The sequence below is a fragment of the Plecotus auritus genome (genome assembly GCF_963455305.1).
Source record: "Plecotus auritus genome assembly, chromosome: 7".
NCBI lineage: Eukaryota > Metazoa > Chordata > Mammalia > Chiroptera > Vespertilionidae > Plecotus > Plecotus auritus.
Genome location: NC_137774.1, coordinates 71335779 through 71355569, shown reverse-complemented (window position 1 = coordinate 71355569; position 19791 = coordinate 71335779). Strand labels below are relative to the sequence as shown.

General features: G+C 53.3%; 2 protein-coding genes across 24 annotated transcripts; both read right to left on the bottom strand.

Moving 5' to 3' along the window:
* Positions 1 to 256: 256 nt before the first annotated feature.
* On the bottom strand, positions 257 to 12258 carry AMDHD2 (amidohydrolase domain containing 2). Of its 23 annotated transcripts, none has more exons than XM_080678454.1 (11): positions 12072 to 12246; positions 11798 to 11934; positions 11577 to 11716; positions 3476 to 3530; positions 3095 to 3307; positions 2919 to 3007; positions 2694 to 2838; positions 2513 to 2620; positions 2276 to 2344; positions 1339 to 1505; positions 701 to 948 (listed from the first exon to the last, which is right to left on the bottom strand). In XM_080678454.1, the coding sequence occupies exons 1-11, from the start codon at positions 12155 to 12157 to the stop codon at positions 940 to 942; spliced, it is 1218 nt and encodes a 405-aa protein (XP_080534580.1). In that variant the 5' UTR covers positions 12158 to 12246; the 3' UTR covers positions 701 to 939. The 23 variants fall into 23 exon arrangements, with proteins under 23 accessions (XP_080534565.1, XP_080534566.1, XP_080534580.1 ...); XM_080678452.1 differs by having other exon boundaries at positions 1339 to 1440; XM_080678455.1 differs by having other exon boundaries at positions 12075 to 12225.
* A 114-nt stretch (positions 12259 to 12372) lies between these two features.
* On the bottom strand, positions 12373 to 19073 carry ATP6V0C (ATPase H+ transporting V0 subunit c). Its single transcript, XM_080678432.1, has 3 exons — positions 18567 to 19073; positions 13248 to 13431; positions 12373 to 13112 (listed from the first exon to the last, which is right to left on the bottom strand). Exons 1-3 carry the CDS (start codon positions 18646 to 18648, stop codon positions 12908 to 12910), a joined length of 471 nt encoding a protein of 156 aa, XP_080534558.1. The 5' UTR covers positions 18649 to 19073; the 3' UTR covers positions 12373 to 12907.
* Positions 19074 to 19791: the final 718 nt, after the last annotated feature.

The window sequence follows — 19791 nt, the reverse complement described above, 5'->3', positions numbered from 1 at the left end:
AGTTGGGTTGTTCAGAAGATTCTAAAAGATTCTGAGCCTGGATGATCTTGGGGGCTCATGAAGGTGGGACGAGGGCTGGTCCAGTCAGGCAGGCCAGGGAGCAGTGGCCACTTCAGCTCAGGGGTCGTCCAACCACTGCCTCCTGAAATCAGAGCTGGGCAACCTGGGGTCCAGAGCCAGTGTGGATCCCTCTGAAAGTCAGAGAGGAGTGCTGGGTGATGTGCAGAGAGCAAGATCATAGGACACCCACACACCTGATCTCCAAACCTCTGTAATTCCCACCTGAGAGCACAAATTAAGATATTCCTTGCCCATATCTTAATTTGTCTCCAAGACCAATGCTCTCCTGTTTAAAATTACAAGATGTACCCTTTCCCTCAGCCCCCACAACAGGCAAACTTCTGAAATTGTTCCCATTCACTATCCCCAAGCCTCTTCCTGCCAGTTTTCAGCTTTTCAACCTATAGCCTGTGGCTTCCCCCTCCCACCCTCCATTTCCAAATGACACATCTGCCTGCAAGTCTGCATGCCTCAGACACGTTACAACAGACCCCATGATGCCTCCTTGCAAGGCTGGGCTAAACTGGAGTCCACCCACTCCCAATCCTAAACCACAATCCCAGCCCCAGGAGGGCCATCAGGGTGACAGTGGAAATAGCAAGAAGCCTGCTTTGAAGCAAAACTCAGAGACCAGGCAAGTCCCTTTGGGGTAGATGGTTTATCCAAGCCAGTCGCCTCCAGGGCTAAGGTCATTCACCCAGGGCAGGGTTCCCATTCACTCCTCGGAGACCAGCTCCTCAGCAGCCCAGTATTGTCAGTGTCCAGGTGTCTGGGTGTCCTTTCCAGCTGTGGTCCCAGGTCACTGCCTGGCCTCCTCCGCCTGCCACACCAACTCGCCTGAGATGTAGGTGGCCTGAACGTGGAGGGAGTCATCGAGCATCACGAAGTCTGGGTCAAAGGTGGACTGTGAGAAGGAGGCAGGGGTGGGGCTGCCCCTCCTACCCCAGCCCAAGGCTGGTGGGAAAACCAAAGTCTGGGACACAACCTGTATAGGAGAGGATGCTCTGACCCAGCACAGACTGACTGAGGCCCTGGAACCAAGACTCTGGCAGTAGGAGAAAGGAATAAGGGTCCCAGCAGCCCCGTACCCGATCTTGTCTCAGATGTCAGAAAGCCTGGCCTGCTGGGCAAGTGGGATCTGACCAAGGCTGGCTGGCTGGGTAAGGCTGCCTGGACATAGGAGAGATTCCACCCTTTGCCCACCCTGTCCCTGTCCCAGGCCTCCCAAGAACTCCTGAATCTTCAGGCTGCCCAGGCCACCCCACATTGGACCCTGACCTGCATCAGCCCCAAAGTCGAGGGTTCCCTTGAGCTTCTCCAGTCCCAGTAGCTGGGCGGGGTGCAGTGACGCAGCCTCCAGGGCCGACTCCACACTGCAGCCTGCTCAGGAGACACAGCTGGGTGACCATCCTCACCCTGCCCCCACAGCCCTGGAGCTCCAAGTCCTAGGGATAGGGTGGTGGTGGGGACATATCCCAGGACTCTGCAGCAGGTCGACAAGACCCCCCCAGTCTCATCCCTCGCAGCCATTCACCCATCCCAACCCTGTGGGGACCCTCCTTCTCCTGGGTTCCAGGGAGAGCACCCCACAAGAAAGCAGTACCCTGGGCATCCATGAGGCCACCTAGGACTTGGTGCTCTGCCCCTACCAAGAAGTCAAATAACCAAACCCAATTTCCTCCGCCTCCTGCATCACTCCCAGGCCAGGCCACAGCTGTCTCCTGCCTCCAGCCTGTCTCCTTGCTGCTCTAAACAGCAACTTGGACCCTGGTGACCCTCAGCTCCCAGCATGACACCCTACCCAGGTGCTGCAAAGAGCCCCATGGGGCCTGGCCAACCACAACCTCTGCCAGATAACACCTTCCCACCTCCCCTGGAACATAGAGCCTGACCCCGGAGCCTGGATTGCTGCTCTGGCCCCCTCCACCTCATCACAGCTCTGTACCCGCTAAGTCCTGCAATCCCATAGGCCCTGGACCAATGCCCTGCTCTCATGTGGGGCAAAGTCTTGGGTGCCCTGGCTTGGGTGCCTGTCACCCTGGGTTCCAGCTCTTTGCTTGCTTGTCCTCCTCTCCCCTCCCTATGGGTGGGACCTTACCAACTTACTAATGCCCATCCCTGAGGAACCCCACTAGACATGACACACAAGGGATGTCCAGCTTCACTCAGATGCAGCCTCTGCCCCAACATGCACACACACACCAGCCTCACTGACCTGTGGCCTGCAGGAAATGCCGAACGCAGACGTCCATCGGAGCTATGCTGCCGCTCAGTGTCTTGGTGCCTTGAGAGCAGAGAGGGCAGGCTCTGGGGAGGGGGGTGGAGGGCAGGGGCCACCAGACACACTGGATGGGGTGTGGGTTGGCTGGGGACACCTAGGTTCTTGCACCCCACCAGAGGGGCTGAGGGACTCTTCTAATGTGGGCAGCAGGTGGGGACAATGGTCACTCACCAGCCACATAGGCCGTCAGCCCATCCACTTCCACCTCCTGCTGCCCTAGCGTGTGTCGGCCATTGCCCAAGCCCAGGGCAGGGACAGCGTCGGTGACTAACACCAGCCCTGAGGGTGAAGAGGCCTCAAGACCTGCCCCACATGGTCCTCCTACCTGCCCCCACCCTGCCCAGTCGCTCACCCTGGGGATGGGCCCGGTGGGCAATGCGCAGGGCAGCAGGGTTGGTATGCATGCCGTCGGAGATCATGCCATAGAAGATGTGGCGGCCTGGGGGCAGCCGGTCACTGGTCAGGAGCCCCACGATGCCAGGGTCACGGTGGTGGAACTGGGCAGGGCCAGGATAGAAAAGCTGAGCTACAGCAGGAGCCCCCAGCCCGCCCGCCCGGGAGCTAGGGCAGTACTCACAGGCAGCATGGCGTTGAAGAGGTGGGTGATGAAGGTAGCCCCGCTCTGCACGGCTTCCTCTGCAACCTGCAGGTCAGCCACAGAGTGCCCTGCACAGGGACCTGCACTCAGATCCTGCAACCAGCCCAGGAGCCCCAGGTTGGCCTTCCCCCTCAGGTGGGGACATACCCCCTCACCTAGGGACACACAGATGCCACGAGCCGTCAGTGCCCGGATCACCTCATGGCTACGGCCCAACTCAGGAGCCAGTGTCACAATGCGAACGTTGTCCAGGGATCCGTAGGTGGCCAGAACATCGTGGAAGGCATTGGCCTCAAAAGAGCGCAGGTAGGCCTCGGGGTGTGCACCCCGCTTCTCCCGGCTGATAAACGGACCCTCCAGGTGCACACCTGGTAGGAGAGAGTGGATGGCTCCAGCAGGCCTCTCACCCTACAGCCCCTGCCCCTCTCACCTGCCCACCCACCCACCCCATTTGGGCATCTGGATGCATAGGGACTGCCAACAGGTCCCATAGGAACCTCCCAGGGTGGGGGCGAGGAGAGGGGTCAGCCACTCACCGAGGACCCCTGCCCCATGGGGACCACCGCTCTTCACAGGGATCTGAGGAAGGACCTGGGGGGAACCAGCTGTTAAAGCCCTGCCCCCAATGGCCCAGCACCAACGTTACAGCCCAGCCAAGGTCACAGTTCGGAGCCTAGTCTAGTGCTCACTGGCCTTCCATCAGGTATTAGAAGATGGTCAATGGCCCCCAACCATGATCAGGGAAAGCATGGCGCTCAAAACAAGCAGGGCAGGTCAGCAGTACCAAGAATGACAGGCCTGGGATGTAAGGCTGGCCTGCCTATGAGGACCAGGAGGTGAGGAGACCCTCCAGGCATGGCCCTCAAGATGGCCCAAGTCCAGGCAGCATGCCCCAAGGGTTTGGACCCAGACAGGGTGATGGGCCTGGCCTCCCTGAGGGCCAGAGGCAGAAGGAGTACATGCAATCCAGGCAGAGCAAGGGGCAAAAGCAGGGTTTCAGGCACTGACAGTATGACCATACTGTGCCTAGAGCTGGACAGTCGTGAGGGTCACTTGTGTGTGACAGGTGCTCACACAATGTAGTGATCTTGGAGGTGGGTGGGCAGGCAGGTATCCCAGCCCACATCTCCCTCCTTCAAGGTGGGGAAGGAGACCACAGAATACTGTAGAGTCCCTGGGTGAGCCTGGGACAGAGTACAGAGATATTTAAGAGGCTTAAACCTAGTGTGACAGAGAGGACAGGATAAGGGCAGGCTGACCCTGGCTGGAGCCCAACAAGTGAATGCTGGGCAGATGTGGGCAGCCATGCAGTGGGGAAAGGAAGGAAACAAGGCCCCAAAGCCCCCACGGGCTCAGGCCGGCAACACCTGGTGCCTTGAGAAGTGGGGGGACAAATAGCAGGAGCCTCATTAAAGAGCAGCTGGATCCTCAAGTATGCCCTGCCAAGAGCCTAGAGAAGTAAACCACATGTGGGTAGAAGCAGAAAATGGGGCAATTAAAATGAAATGTATATGATTTTGGAGAGAGGAAGGGAGGGGGAGAGAGAGAGAGAGAATGAGAGAAACATTGATTTGTTGTTCCACTTATTTAGGTACTCATTGGTTGATTCTTATATGTGCCCTGACCAGGGATTGAACCCGCAACCTTGACACATTGGGACAATGCTGTAACCAACTGAGCTACCCAGCCAAGGCCTGACGTTTTTATATATTTTTTATTGTTGTCGTTAATCCTCACCCAAGGATATTTGTCCATTGATTTTTAGAGAGTGGAAGGGAGGGGGAGAGACAGAGAGAGACATTGATGTGAGAGAGAAACATTGACTGGTTGCCTCCCGAATGCACCCCAACCAGGGCCAGGGATCAAGCCTGCAACCAAAGTACACGTGCCTTGCCCAGAATCAAATCTGGGACCCTTCGGTCTGTGGGCTGATGCTTTATCCACTGAACCAAACCAGCTAGGGCTGAAGTTTATATATATATATATGTGTGTGTGTGTGTGTGTGTGTGTGTATACACACACACACACACACATATTTATTGATTTCAGAGAGGAAGGGAGAGGGAGAGACAGAAACATCAATGATGCGAGAAACACATTGATCGGCTGCCTCCTGCACGCCCCACACTGGGGATCGAGCCTGCGACCCAGGCATGTGCCCCCATCTGGAATTGAACCTGGGACCCTTCAGTCCATAGCCCGATGCTCTATCCACTGAGCCAAACCAGCCAGGGCTGAAGTTTATATTTTTAATGCTCCCTGAATGTCACCAGTCAGGATTGTTCCCTCTGAACAAAACAAGACTCTTCTCTGGGGATTTGACCAGCTCAGAAGAAAGGACTCAGAGATCTCAACCTAAGGGTGCTCTCAGGAACACCCCCTGGTGCTCCTGGTGGCTAGCTGAGAACTGTTCTCAATCAGAATAGACGACCAAGGCCTACCAGCTTGAGAAAGCCTTTGAAAGGACACACCTGGCTAGGAGCAAAAACCCAAGGAAAGGAGAACATGTAAGAGAGGTCTCGTACCCATGAAATAAGGATGGGATGTGAGCCCTGGCCAGTGTGTCTCAGTTTGTTGTGTCCTGCAATGCACCAGGCGGTTGCTGGTTCAATTCCTGGTCAGGGCACATGCCCGGGTTGTGGGCTCCATCCCCAGTAGGGGGTGTGTAAGAGGCAGGAAATCAATGTTATGCTCTCACATTGATGTTTCTCTCTTCTCCCTTCCTCCCTCTAAAAATCAATAAACTATTCCTAAAACAAAACAAACAATAACAACAAAAAGAATGGAATGTTAGAAAAAAAGAACATTCCGGGGGGGAAAGCAAACACTTGCACATTAAAGTGCCAAAAATATATAATAAATGTCACTATATGATGGAACCAGAGCTACCATGCCAGAGGAACTCCCTTGCACATCTTATACTTTACATTTTTGAAATGTTAAAACAGGGCAAAATAAACCATCTGGACTGGGCTTAAGTAACATTGTATCCCAAAGAACTGTTTGCAAAGATAACAAGAAAGCAGTTATTATGACTACTGCACTGAAAATTAAAAAGATTGTTTAGAATTAACATCACTATTTCCCTGGCCGGTGTGACTCAATTGGTTGGAGCGTTGTCCCATACACTAAAAGGTGACAGGTTCGATTCCCAATCAAGGCACATACCCAGGTTGTGGGGTCAATCCCATCAGGATGTGTGCAGGAGGCAACCGATGGATGTTTCTCTCTCACATCAATGTCTCCCTCCTATCTCACTCTCTCTAAAAATAACAACATATGATTTAATATTTAATTATAAAAACATTAACATCACTGTTATATTATCCACACCAATAAAAATGCCTTCCTTTAATTGATGTAACTATTCCCCTTCCCCTTCTCATATAAATGTCCATTGCCTTTGTCTCCAAATCAGAACATTACTTGGACTGCTGCCTAAATCAGTGCTTCCCAAATAGCTATTCCTTGATCTCAAATAAATCATTTGCCTCTCACTTTATTTATTTTTAATTTTTTTATTTATTGATTTTTAGAGAGGAAGGGAGAGAGAAACATTGATTTGCTGCTCCACTTATTTATGCATTCATTGGTTGATTCTTTTTAAAATATATATATATTTTTTTATTTCAGATAGGAAGGGAAAGGGAGAGATAGAAACATCAATGATAAGAAAGAATCATTGATCAGCTACCTCCTACACACCCCTGGGGATTGAGCCTGGACACGTGCCCTGACCAGAGAAAGAACCCGCAACCCTTCAGTGCAGGGGACAATGCCCAAAACACTGAGCTACACTGGCCAGCGCCATTGGTTGATTCTTGTATATGCCCTGACTGGGAATTGAACCCATCAGAAACTTGGTGTATTGGGATCGAGCTATATTGGCCAGGGCTGCCTCTCACTTTAAAAGGCCTTTTTATTTTTAGGTTAATAAAAATATCCACTAAAGAAAAGAAAAAAAAGACAAGAAAAGAAAAAGAAAAACAAGAGAAGAACTGAAAGATAAAAAAAGCTAAGAGAATGTTCAGAAAACAGAGTCAACGAGGAGGAAAGGAGAGAGTAAAAGGAAAGTTGCCATCCAGGAGGCCCAACAGCAGAATAACTCCCACAAGGAAAAGCAAAGAAATGATGGAGAAAAATCATCAAAGAAATAATTCAAGAAAAGCAAAAAAAAACCAACAACATAAAAACAACAAAACCCCAACAAACAAAAAAAACCCCAAAACTGAACTTCCAGATTGACAGGGCCCGACAAAGGCCAGCAAAGTCGAAGAGCTACCCCCAGTCCCCAAAATGTCACCCTGAGACTTTAGAACCCAGGGACAAAGGGAAGATCCCACAAGTTTCCAGAGGGAAGAAACAGGTCACACACAAAGGGTCAGGGGTCAGATGGTTTCCAAGTTCTCATCAGCTCTCTGGAAATTAAGTGCCTTTAAAATTCTAGAGAAAAATGACTCCTCACTTAGAATTCTAACCTAGCCCTAGCCAGTTTGGCTCAGTGGATAGAGCGTCACCCTGCAGACTGAAGAGTCCCGGGTTCGATTCTGGTCAAGGGCACATGCTGGGGTTACGCGCTCCATCCCCAGTAGGGGGCGTGCAGAAGGCAGCTGATCAATGATTCTCTCTCATCACTGATGTTTCTCTTTCCCTCTCCCTTCCTCTCTGAAATAAATAAAAATATATTAAAAAAAAAAAAAAAAAAAAAAAGAATTCTGACCTAGCCAAACCATCAATCCAGAGACAACATTTTTGGACTATCAAGATCTCAAATCCTTTACCTCTTCCGACCCCTCTCTCCGAAAGTCACTGGAGGATGTGCTCCACCAAACAAAGATGCAAACCAGCAGAGAGGAAGACACAGGATACAGAAAGATCCAAGAGAAAGAGGCCAGAGGACCCTTCCAAGTGAGGGTAAGGGGCCTCCCAGGATAGCTTGGCCAGGTAAGGCCAGCAGCCAGTCCTGGAAAAGTAGGTCCCAAAGGTTTCCACAAGAAGACGAACCAGATGGAACCCTTAGTCTGTCTATCCCAAAAGAGGAGAGACAACTGGCAGAAAGCCTGGAATTATGTCAGCAGGTAAAAAACTATGCAGCCCTAGCCGGTATGGCTCAGTTGATTGAAGCATCATCCCCTACACCAAAAGGTTGCTGGTTTGATCCCCATCAGGGCACAGGCCTGGGGTTCGGCCGTGCAGGAGGTAGATTGATGTTCCATTGTCACACTGATGTTTCTCTTTCTCCCTTTCCTTTCCTCTCTCTCTAAAAATCAATTAAAAATATATTTAGCCCTTGCTGGTGTTTCTCAGTGTTAGTGTCAGCCCCGAGCACCAAAGGGTCTCGGGTTGGATTCCCAGTCAAGGGCATATACCTGGATTGGAGGCTCGTTCCCAGCCCTGGTCAGCATGCAGGAGGCACCCAGTCGATATGTCTCTCACACTGACGTTTCTCTTTCTCTTTCTCTCTGCCCCCCCTCCCCTGGCTCTCTCCTTTCCACTCTATCTAAAAGCGATGGAAAATCCTCAGGTGAGGATTTTTTTTAAATGTAAATGAGCTACAAGTCCTCTTTACACAGTCCCAGTGACGAATCTAACAAAATTGCAAGAAACTACTTGGGGAGGATAAGAAGCCAAAAGAGCTAAATGAGGCTCTGCTCAAGGGGCCAAAGAGAGCCAATCATTATCTTTCCTGATGGGAAGCAAATATATACTGCTCTAAACTGAAAGTCAAGCAGGAGTACCAGCATAGTTTTTAGAGATATAAGGGTAAATTCCAAAGGGTCAACTGAGTTGAAAGTAACTGCCCCATTAAAAAAAAATAAAGTGACTGTCCCCCAGTGAGAAGTGGTGGGGGCAAAGGGCTACTATTTTTCCTAATAAGCCATGTAAGTTATAACCTATATAAGTTCACTAAAGATGAAAGAAGAGACAATGGATGAGTTTTTCCAGAACAGCTTTAAGAGGGAAAGTGAGAGAGCATTAAGCAGAGAGAACAGAATAAAAAACAGTCTAGAGGTGAAGGGAATGAGGCACCTACAAGGGAGGAAAAGAGTGGGAAAGGTCAAAGTGTAGAAGATGTGGGCCAGAGGCCATGACCTGGCTGCCCCCTGAAGAGGTACCTGGCCGAAACCGGTTTGGCTCAGTGGACAGAGCGTCGGCCTGCGGACTGAAAGGTCCCGGGTTCGATTCCGGTCAAGGGCATGTACCTTGGTTGCAGGCACATCCTCAGTGGGAGGTGTGCAGGAGGCAGCTGATCGATGTTTCTCTCTCATCGATGTTTCTAGCTCTCTATTCCTCTCCCTTCCTCTCTGTGAAATATCAATAAAATATATTAAAAAAAAAAAAAAAAAAAAAAAAAAAAAGAGGTACCTGATCTTGCTCAGAAAAGCAGAGAACAATGCATGCCAACCTTCCTCCTGGAAGGACAGAAAAGGGCAAGGCTGGAGGACACCCAGAGAAAGAGCAGGTGATCTCAATGGACCAGAGCATGATGACAAAACCTGGGTAACTCTGACAAAGTGGCAATCCAATTCTGCTCAGTATGAATGCGCCATGGAAGAAGGTGGGGTGGGTGGGAGTGGGGGTAGGGGAGACATCCAAGTGAGCAGTCCTGTAGTTTCTAAGATGATACCTGTATTAAAATTTTTATCTTCAAAGCCCTCAACAATTTCCACTATAAATCAGTTTACTCTCTGCTTCCCAAGGTCTTTATCCTGTAAGTGTTTAAGGGGGTTGATGAGTGCTAGGAAGGAAATAAAAGTCCTCTGGCCAGTAGCTCCTTCTCCTAAGGAAAAGATCTCACAGTTTGTATCATGATGGGCCAATGTACTGCACAGGGAGATGGGGAAGGATGTGAACCAGCTGGTGCAGCAGACACAGAAAGGCAGAGGGCTGGGGGTGAGGGGTAGGGGTGGGCAGGAGAGCAACTGCCTGGAATCGCTGGAATGTGCCTGGGCAGAGCAAATGCTTGGCAGGTAGGGAGACAATGTTTGGAAAGGTGGTGTTTATCCTGCAGATAAGGGCAGAAGAGGAGTGTGAGTACTGTGCTGAGCCCTGTACACTCTCCAGGAGACTAGGATAACAGTTACTAAGTCTCACTGGTGGGGACTGGGAAGGGGGAAGACAAAGAACAAAGGAGTAAGAGGGAGAACATGTTCCAGGATTCCAGGTATGGTAAATTATAGGATGATGACCAGGAGAGAAAGCATGGAATCAGGTGCGAGACTGTAACAGGAAGTTGAGTTTGGTTTTTAACATCTGACTCTGTGATGGGAGAGCTGTGATAAATTTCCACAACGATGTCCATAGCTGACATTTAGCTAGTGCCTAATATGTACCAAGCACAGTGCTGTGTACCCAACAACTCTAAAAGATGAATAACATTATTATTCTCACTTTAGGTTTGAGGAAACTGAGGCTCAGAAGGAGTAAGGAGCCCTAACCGGTTTGGCTCAGTGGATAGAGCATCAGCCTGCAGACTGAAGGGTCCCAGGTTCGATTCCGGTCAAGGGCATTTACCTTGGTTGTGGGCACATCCCCAATAGGGGGTGTGCAGGAGGCAGCTGATGGATGTTTCTAACTCTCTATCCCTTTCCCTTTCCCTTCCTCTCTGTTAAAAAAAATCAATAAAATATATTAAAAAAAAAAAAAAAGGAGTAAGGAGTCTCCCAAGTCTCCCAGCTGACAGATTATAAAATCAGGAGCCCACATCCACCTCCCACAGCTCCTGGCTCTGATGCTATCTCCACGCATCCACGCATCCAGGAGGGAACCCCACAGAGGGCAATGCAATCAGTGATCCTGGAATGGATCCTGTACTGGAAGAAAAAATACTACAAAACTGGAACAAAGATGGTAGTTTAAAAGATAACAATTTCCTAAACTCAATAACTCTATTATGCCTACACAATACCCATGCTTTTAAGAAATAGGTGTTAAGAAGTAAAGAGACACGACCTATACAACCTACTCTCAAACACCTCAGGAAAAATAAAACATACACACACAGAGAATGAGACCAAATAATTAAATGTGGCAAAGAGTAAAGTGAAGAACCTGCATGAAAAGTAAAATTTCTTAAAGGAAAAAGGATCCTAGACACCTGAATAGCAGGACTTGCAGGTCAGAAGTAAAGTGGGAGGGTGTGGGGTGTAGGCAAGAGCAGCAGAGAAAGGCTGGAGTACAATGGAGCTTCTCTCTGGAAGGATGTTTACCACATACCATATACCACAGGCAGGTTAGCTAGGGAAAAGCCTGAGAAGTGGCTAAGAATGTGGCAATGGGAAGGTCCCCATGGCCTTGATCCAGGAGGCAGTTTCTGGGACCTGGAAGTAGCCAGAGTATAGAGTGGGAAAGGCATGTGACAGGTGAAGGTGCTGAGGCAGCAAATGTGGAGGCCTGTGGGGACAGCTGCAGTAGACAGACCGGAAATGACAGCGGGCCTAGGGCAGCAGGCAGAGGGACACCTGAATTTGAGAACGACCAGGGGACAGAACCCAAGGACCAGATGGAGGAAGGTCAGCAAGTAAGGTCAGACCCAAGCGCCCAGGGGCATTTGTGGGAGAGGAGATGATATCTGAAAATTAAGGAGCTGGCTACTTCTCGGGCCCCCTTTGCTTGAGGCCGGGCGCCTGACCTCACCTTGTGATAAACCTCTGGTGGCGAGGTGACTAAGGTGGGACAGAAAGAGGTGACTCCGTGCGACAAGATCCTCTGGGCTACCAGGGCTACTCCCGAACCCACATCCTCTGTGGCCTGAGAGAAGTCAACGCCAAATCCACCTGTGGCCACAGAAAAGAGGAGGTCGCACGATGCTCAGAGCTCCTCCCCTGGGCCTCCACCCCCCAGGCCCTGACCCGCACCGTTGATCTGCACGTCAATGAAGCCGGGCGCCAGGATGCAGCCCCCACAGTCCCGCTGCTGGTCGGCTACGAGCCGCTCCTCAAAGAAGAGCTTCTCTGGGTCCAGAATGCGGCCCTCGCGCACCCACAGATCCTCCCTGCGGACAGAGAGGGGTGGGGCTCGCGTCGCCGGCCCAGCACCCTGCACCCAGCCCGCGTCCAACTATGCCCAGACCCTGCGCTCGCCGGCTCTACTCCAGCAGCGCCAGGCCCCGCACCCACCGGCCCCACCCACCACCTGAGCAGCCTTCGGCCCCGCAGGATGCGGCAGTTGGTGAACTGGAGCACTGGAGCCCGCGAAGGACCCTTTCCGTCGCGCATCTTGAGCCGAAAGAGCCGAGCTCAGCCGCGGGCGTCGGAAACCCCGCAGCCCAATCCTGCGCCGGAGCGGGGCCCCACCCACATGACCCTCAGCTGACTACAGCGCGTGCCACGTGACCAGCGTGCCCACGTGACCACACAGCCTACCGCCCTCTGACGCCACGGATTAGCAGCCCTCCCCTTCCCCGGCCCACACAAGCGCACACACACAGATGTCCAGTCACATCCGAGAATTTTATTGGACACGGCTCTGGGCCTGGCAGGCCCAGCTCATGGCCCCGCAGCTAGGGCTGGAGGACAGTGGTTCCTTACAAAAAAACCTCAGGGCACACGGTAACCCCACAAAGCGACACTCTAAAGATTATTATAGTTGGGAGACTGCAGGGCTGCTCCACAGACGTGCGAACAGATCAAATCTTTATAAATAAACATCCAGTGAAAACGACAACTCGAATTCATCCCTATACACAGAGCACTCTAGGGCAGGTAAATGGGTGGGGGTGGCTAGAAGCCACCATCCTCACCGGTCGGGGGACCTGGATGGGTGATGATGAGTGGGCCCAGATGTCCATGGCACGGGGCGGGTGGGGGCAACAGACGATGGGCACTAGGACACTGCGCATTTACAAGACCAACTACTTGGGGGTAGAGGGGGGCAGCTGCCCCGTGCATGTGTATCAGGCTGTTCATTCTGGAATGAGGAGGGGGTGGTCTTTACATCATATCCTGTGGCTGGTGGGCTTAGAGGAGCTACTTTGTGGAGAGGATGAGGGCGACGATGAGACCATAGAGACCCAGCACCTCGGCGAAAATGAGGATCAAGATCATGCCCACGAATAGTCGGGGCTGCTGGGCAGTGCCCCGCACGCCGGCGTCACCCACAATGCCAATGGCAAAGCCAGCTGCCAGCCCACTGAGGCCCACACTCAAGCCAGCACCCAGTTGGAGGAAACTCCTAGGGAAGAGAGGACACAGGATAGACATTAGGAAGATGGTAGGCACAGGCCACTAGCCCACTCCCCAGCCCTCCAGCCCTGTGCAGCGGCCTGAACAGGCAGGGCTGATGTGGTGAGAGGAACCCAGCACTCACCTGTAGAGACTGATGCCTTCATTCAGGGAGTTGGCAATAAGGACTGCCACCACCAGGCCATAGATGGCAATGATGCCAGCCATGACCACTGGGATGATGGACTTCATGATCAGCTCTGGTCGCATGACAGACATGGCCGCGATGCCGGTGCCACTCTTGGCGGTACCATAGGCAGCACCCAAGGCTGTTAGGGAGGAGGCAAAGTGAGCCCAGGCATCTGGAACCAGAACCTTGTCGCTAGCTCTGACACAGTTGAGGGCCACCCCATTATCACAGGGAACAATGAAGGTGGCACCCAGCCAGGGGCAGGAGGTGACCCTCAGGGGAAATGGTCACAGCCGAGCACTCAAGAAACCCAGGTTAACTGTTCCTTTCTTCTGCCAGAGGTCCTGATGGCTGGGTGGCTTATCTGGGCGCCTGCTCTGCTAGGAAACCCCCACCTGTGCTCAGCACTCCCCAATCCTGCTGTACAAATCCCATGCTCCCAAGAAGTTCAGCTCAGCTGCCCCAACCTAAAAGGTGGAGCTATAACAGGCTGGCAGCAGTCACACAGGGAAATAGGCAGCTGGGCCCCTGCTGTCTTGCTGGAGATTCAGGACACATTTTGTCCCACCTAGAGTCCCAGGCACTCACGTCACCAAGGGCCTGGAAAAGCATGAGAAGATTGCATATTGGCAGCCCAGATGTTAGGCCAGGGTCAGTTTGTTGGCCCTAGGGCTATGCCCAGGGACAACATGATGGAAGAGCCCCAGGACACACAGGGTCTGACCACTGGTCAGGGGAAGCAACCTGGTAAGTCCTGTTCTCTCAGGCCAGAGTTCCCCAGACTCCCCACCCTGCTCACTAAACTCCCTACCACCCTGCCCTGGAACACAATGCTAGGAGAGGTGGTGTCTGTGCTGATGGGATGAGCACACCCTCAACCATACAGCAGGCCTAGACCCTTAAGTTTGGGGAGGATCCTCTCTAAATAACCAGAGAGGAGAAGGGCAAGCCAAGGAGAAGACAGGGCACAGGAAGACAAGGGGCTGTGGAGCCATCACCCAGCCCAACTGTGAGGCCTCAGCAGATCTCCCAGAAGCCTAGCCTCTGCCCAAGGCCTCCAGTAATGGGGGTGGGGCTCTAGGAAGGCCTGTCTCCTCTTCTGCTGCCCTCCTCTCTCTTCCTAGAGTATGCTGCCTTCCTGAAAGTTCCCCTCTTCTGGTTCAGAAGTCTAGAGTAACTTTTCCCCAGAATAGAGAGCCACAATGGGTCAAGGCAGCTCTTCTGACTCAGTCACCTGCTCTCCAGGGTTCCACTGCACTTCTTGAGCAGAGGACAATACGGGTTGGAGATGGAAGGGACCAAGACAATCCTGGCCATTCCTCTGCACATTTTGTTCACCAATGTGGGCCACAAGGTACCTACTCTGCTCATTACTGAGCAGGGGAGAACTCAGAGGGTCGCTGCCTTCCTAGGGCTCTAAGCTTGGTGAGGACACAGATGTAGCACCTCCAAGCACAGTGACATGTTCCAGGAGAGTGAGGAGGATAGTGATGGGATCCGGGAAAGGGCTTCGTAGAGGTAACATCTGAGTGAGGGGGGGGGGGGGGGGTTGACAATGAACAGGAAGATTCCAAACAGCCTGAATGGAGATGCTAACTAAGATAGTGCTGGATGGGGACCTACTGGCGGGAGGAGGCAAGGGTGGGGGCAAAGGGACTGAACTGCCTCCTCCCCATGGTCCCAGAGGCACCTCAACACCGCCTTGCCTGAACATTCAGCGGCTTCAGCCTGGGGCCCAGGGCCTCTGTCTTCATGAAGCCTTTCCTGGAATTCTCCTGGTTGCAGTGCATCCTTTGGGCTCCTAATGGAGACCCAGCACATCAGGCTCTGTCACGTATGAGCAAGGGGCCAGTGCCACGGCTCAAGGGTGAAAGCACAGGCTGCCATGGCACTTAGTGGGAGATTGTTTCAAGGAACTCAGCATCACAGGCATTGGAATACTGCGAGAGGCAGGAAGTGAGCTGGGTCCTTCTCTCAGAGGGCAGCAGGGAGATCATATAGCTGGGGATGGCAACAAGAACAAAGGGAAGAAACAGGAATGACCATCAGGAGAGAAAAGCAGTCTGGCTGGGGAGCAGCAGGTGTCTGAGAAAGCCCTGGATAGTTCTGAAGGCCAAGCCTGAGATGGGGCTCCAGATCCACTGGGAGACAGGGAGACTGCGATCAGATGGCATTTCCAAGAACACAGCACCAAACACAGGGTGTCTACCAACAGGGAGGAAGTCACAAAAATTATGGAAAAGGAACAACTGACAGCTTCGTGGAAGACATGATGAAGAATCAACAGGACTTTTTTTGGTCACAAGTTAAAAGAAAAGAGGAAACTGAAGTGGGAGATGGAGACTGGGGAGGCCTAAGAGTAAGAAGACCAATCAGCAAAGCACCAGGCAGGCCAGGGAATATCTAGGCCAGGAGCTGGGGATAGAGTTTGGAGTCGGCTAGGCAGTGACACCTGAGGCCTGAGAACTGATGGGTTTGTTCACATAGGCACAAGGAGGTAGATGAAGACAAGCCTTGGAGAAAGACATATTTAACACGTTAAGCGCCCAGCCTGTTTTGTCTTTCGTAAGGGAAGTATAGTGTCAGTCACCAGTGACTGACTGGGCGCTTAACGTGTTAAAAGAGAAATGAAATAAGAAGTCAACCACAGCCCTAGCCAGTTTGGCTCAGTGGATAGAGCGTTGGCCTGTGGACTGAAGGGTCCCAGGTTCAATTCCGGCCAAGGGCATATGCCTGGGTTGCGGGCTCAATCCCCAGTAGGGGGTGTGCAGGAGGCAGCTGATCAATGATTCTCTCTCATCATTGATGTTTCTCTCTATCCCTCTCCCTTCCTCTCTAAAATCAATAAAAATATATTTTAAAAAAAGAAATAGCCCTAACCAGTTTGGCTCAGTGGATAGAGCGTCGGCCTGCGAACTGGAAGGTCCCAGGTTCGATTCCGGTCAAGGGCATGTACCTTGGTTGTGGGCACATCCCCAGTGGGAGGTGTGCAGGAGGCAGCTGATCAATGTTTCTCTCTCATTGATGTTTCTAACTCTATCCCAACCCCTTCCTCTCTTTAAAAATCAATAAAATATATTTTTAAAAAAAACAAGTAAACCACAATTAGCCCCATGTGGGGAAAGAAGGAGGGAAGCTGCATTTAGAACAACAGGAATGAATGGCCTCAAAACCCATGAGCTTGGGACAAGCAAAAAAAGCCCTGGATCAGTGCTATCCTGTTCTCAGTAACTTTCGGAGCTCTGCTGGTCAGGATCCATTGAAAGTACCAAGTAAGCCCTGGCTGATTTGGCTCAGTGGATAGTGTCTGCCTGCAGACTGAAGAATCCTAGGTTCAATTCTGGTCAAGGGCACATGCCCAGGTTGTGGGCTCGTTCCCCAGTAGGGGGCGTGCAGGAGGCAGCCGATCAATGATTCTCTCTCACCATTGATGTTTCTCTCTCTCGCTCTCCCTTCTCTGAAATGAATAAAAAATACATTAAAAAAAAAAGTAAAGTTAAGTTCTAGAAGGAAAAGAGAGTCACCTGGTAATCAGAGGGAGACTAGGAGCTGGATACAGATAAAGGGCTTAACAGGCAAACTCAGCTTCAGGAGCAAACAGTTGACAGCCAGAATTCCAGGTGGGCAGGCATTATGTTTTATTCACTTAAGTCTCCAAGTGGCTGGCACATAGTAGGAGCTCAATCAAGACTTGAATAAATGACAGCCACAAGTAGCACCCCAAGGAGGCCAGGTAAAGCAGAATCCCTGGAGGCCAAGCACAGAAAAGGCTGGGGTAAGGAGGCACCACAGCCTGCCGGGAGGTTCTGGGAAGCAGTCAGCCCCTGAAGATGTGGAAAGAGCAGGCACTGGCTAGAAGGGAAGGGGAAGTTCAGACTTCTCCCACCACAAATGACCTCTTACTGGCACATGATAGAAAGGACAGGACTCACTCAGAAGCTCGTGACTGGCAGGCAGGCAGGCTCAGGGAGAGGGAGGCCTCCCAGAGAGCAGAGCCCCCCAAGTCCCCACCTCACAAGTGTTTACAGTCAGCAGAGACTGTTTGGAGTTCAAACCCTCCACATACCTGCATTGGGAGCCTACCAATTCATCAGGTAGGGTGGGGCAGGGCGTGGTCATCAAAGCCAAAAACCAGACCCAGACCAGGCCAGACCAGTCCATGGGGGCTGCATCTGGGCCAGGACTCACCTCCCTGGGTTGCACATTCCTGAGCCTGCCCCCAATGATCTTTCTCCCAGGCCAATTCAACACCTCAGGACTGTCAAGACCCAACTTCAAAAGCAGGGTGCCATAAAGAACCCTGGAAGGCCCCTTTCTCCATGCCTAGGGCAGCCCTTTCCAATATCAGGCCTTACGGAAAGGAAGGTTATTCATTCATTCATTTTCATTCATTGGGGCCTGAACTAGAAAACTCTCCTAAGGACAAAGACCCAATCCCCTCAATGCTGAGATTCTCTGTGCAACCCAATCCAAAGCAAGCGTCCACACCTCACAGCGCTGATGCTGGCCAGACTCCCATTGTCCTCGGCCTGTCTCAATTCCAAACACTCCCACCCCTGGGTTCCTGCCGGCTCTCAGGACCAACTTCTCAGCCCAGCTTTCCCAACAAACCCACACAGGGCTATTGGGAAACAGTGACAAGCCCTAACCGGAAGCACCTACCTCAGAGTTAGACCCATCTGCCCTGGGCAGGGGGAAGGAGGGGATGGAGGGGGGGAGGGGATGGAGGGAAGGGCCAGGGCTGTGGACCTCGGCTGGGAGCACCAGGACCTGATCCCCCATCCCCACCGCCCACGGACAGGGCCGGCCCTATGTCTGGGGAGCTGTCTGAGGTGTGATGTCACGCCTTCCCGCAGGACTGAGGGGGGGGGGAGGGGGGAAGGGAGAGGGGGAGGACGGGCGGATGCGGAGCAGGCGCAGGACCGCGCGCCCCCACCCCAGCCTCCCTCCCACCTCTCCCCCGGCTAAGATGGCAGCGGCGCCATCGCCCCACCCCCGCACCGACTCGGAACCGGAGCAAGGAGGCCAGCCCGTGTATCCCTGGGAGACCCTTGGGACCCCCACCCCGACCCAACCCATATGTCCTGCACTGGACACCCCACGGCCCAGGCAGCCTTCTGGGCCCCGACCCCCACCCGTCGTCACGTGAGGCCCGGGACCCCAACAGCTTGGAATTACGTCAGAGTGACGTCACACACCGAACCCCCGGCAAGCTATGGGCACGAGACCCACGCGCCCCGGCGCCCCCCGGGTCCCTCCTGCCGCGGCGCTCACCGCTGAAGATCATGGCGGCCGAGGCGCCCATGACCGCGAAAAAGGAGGCGTACTCGGGGCCGCCGCTCTTGACCTCGGACATGTCTGCGGGTGGGGAGGGGGCGAGCTCAGCAGGCCGCGGCGGGGGCGAGAACCAGCTGGGCGAGGCGAGCAGGCAGCTGGCAGCGAGCGCGAGGCGAGCGATCAGACGCGGCGGCGAAGGCTACCGGGCAGTCAGCCGCTGCGCTCTAAATACCAGCACCGCAAAACAAAATGGCCGCAGCGGCCGCGTCACATGACCCTAGCCCCGCCCCGGCGGGCCATACCACTTCGTGCCGGTGGGGGGCGCCACGGCCCCTGCACCCCTTAGCGGCCCGCTGACCGTGCCCGCACTGTGCGGCTGACCGTGCCCACACTGTGCGGCCGCCCCGCCAGCCCAGACTCTGGCGTTGCGCCCCCTCGGCCTCCACGGGTGCGCTGCCCGTCTCCGCGGCATCTCGGACTCCGCGGCGTTGCACCCGTCGGGTCGCTCCATCGGGGCGGGGCGGTGGTGCGCCACATTATCATACAGGGCAGGACGTGGAGGTGCTCCGCCTCCTCTGCGGCTGCGTGGCGCCAGCCGGTGTTCGGTTCCTTGGATTGCTTTTCTTTGCATTTGCGGCATGGATTGTTGGCCGCCGGCTTCTCACGTTGGGACCCAGGACCATTCTCTCCTTCTCCTGGAGCGATTTGAGCATCCGAGCAGACCGAGCCAAATCCTGAGTCCCGGGCGCCTGCCTCTAATGCTCCAGCCCCCGGAAAGCCCCCAGCCCACCTGTGAATTCCCTCGGTCGCTCCACCCTGACCCCGACCACAGTCTCCTCCAGACCCAGACCCACCAGCTTCTGACCCAGAAATTGGTGACTTCTCCCCTGGCTTCCTAGGAAAAGGAACGCCCTTCCCTTCATCTGTCTCCTCTCTTGCATTAGGGACCCAGACTTCAGTTGTGGGGAGGGGTGTCTCTGTACCCTCAAGATGAAGGCATGACTGGTTTGAAATCCGTCAGGGCTGCGACCTGTGCAGGCTTTCCCAGATGACTGCACGTTCTGGGGTCCCTGTCCTGTCCTCGGGCAAAGCTTGCACCTGCAGAGCTGCCCTTATTTCTGGAGCAGTAGCCAGTGGTTCCAGCCCAGCATGCAGCCTGGCCTGGAACTGACACTGCCCTCTTGATCCCATGTGGTGGTCCCGCACCCCAACTGGCTACCTG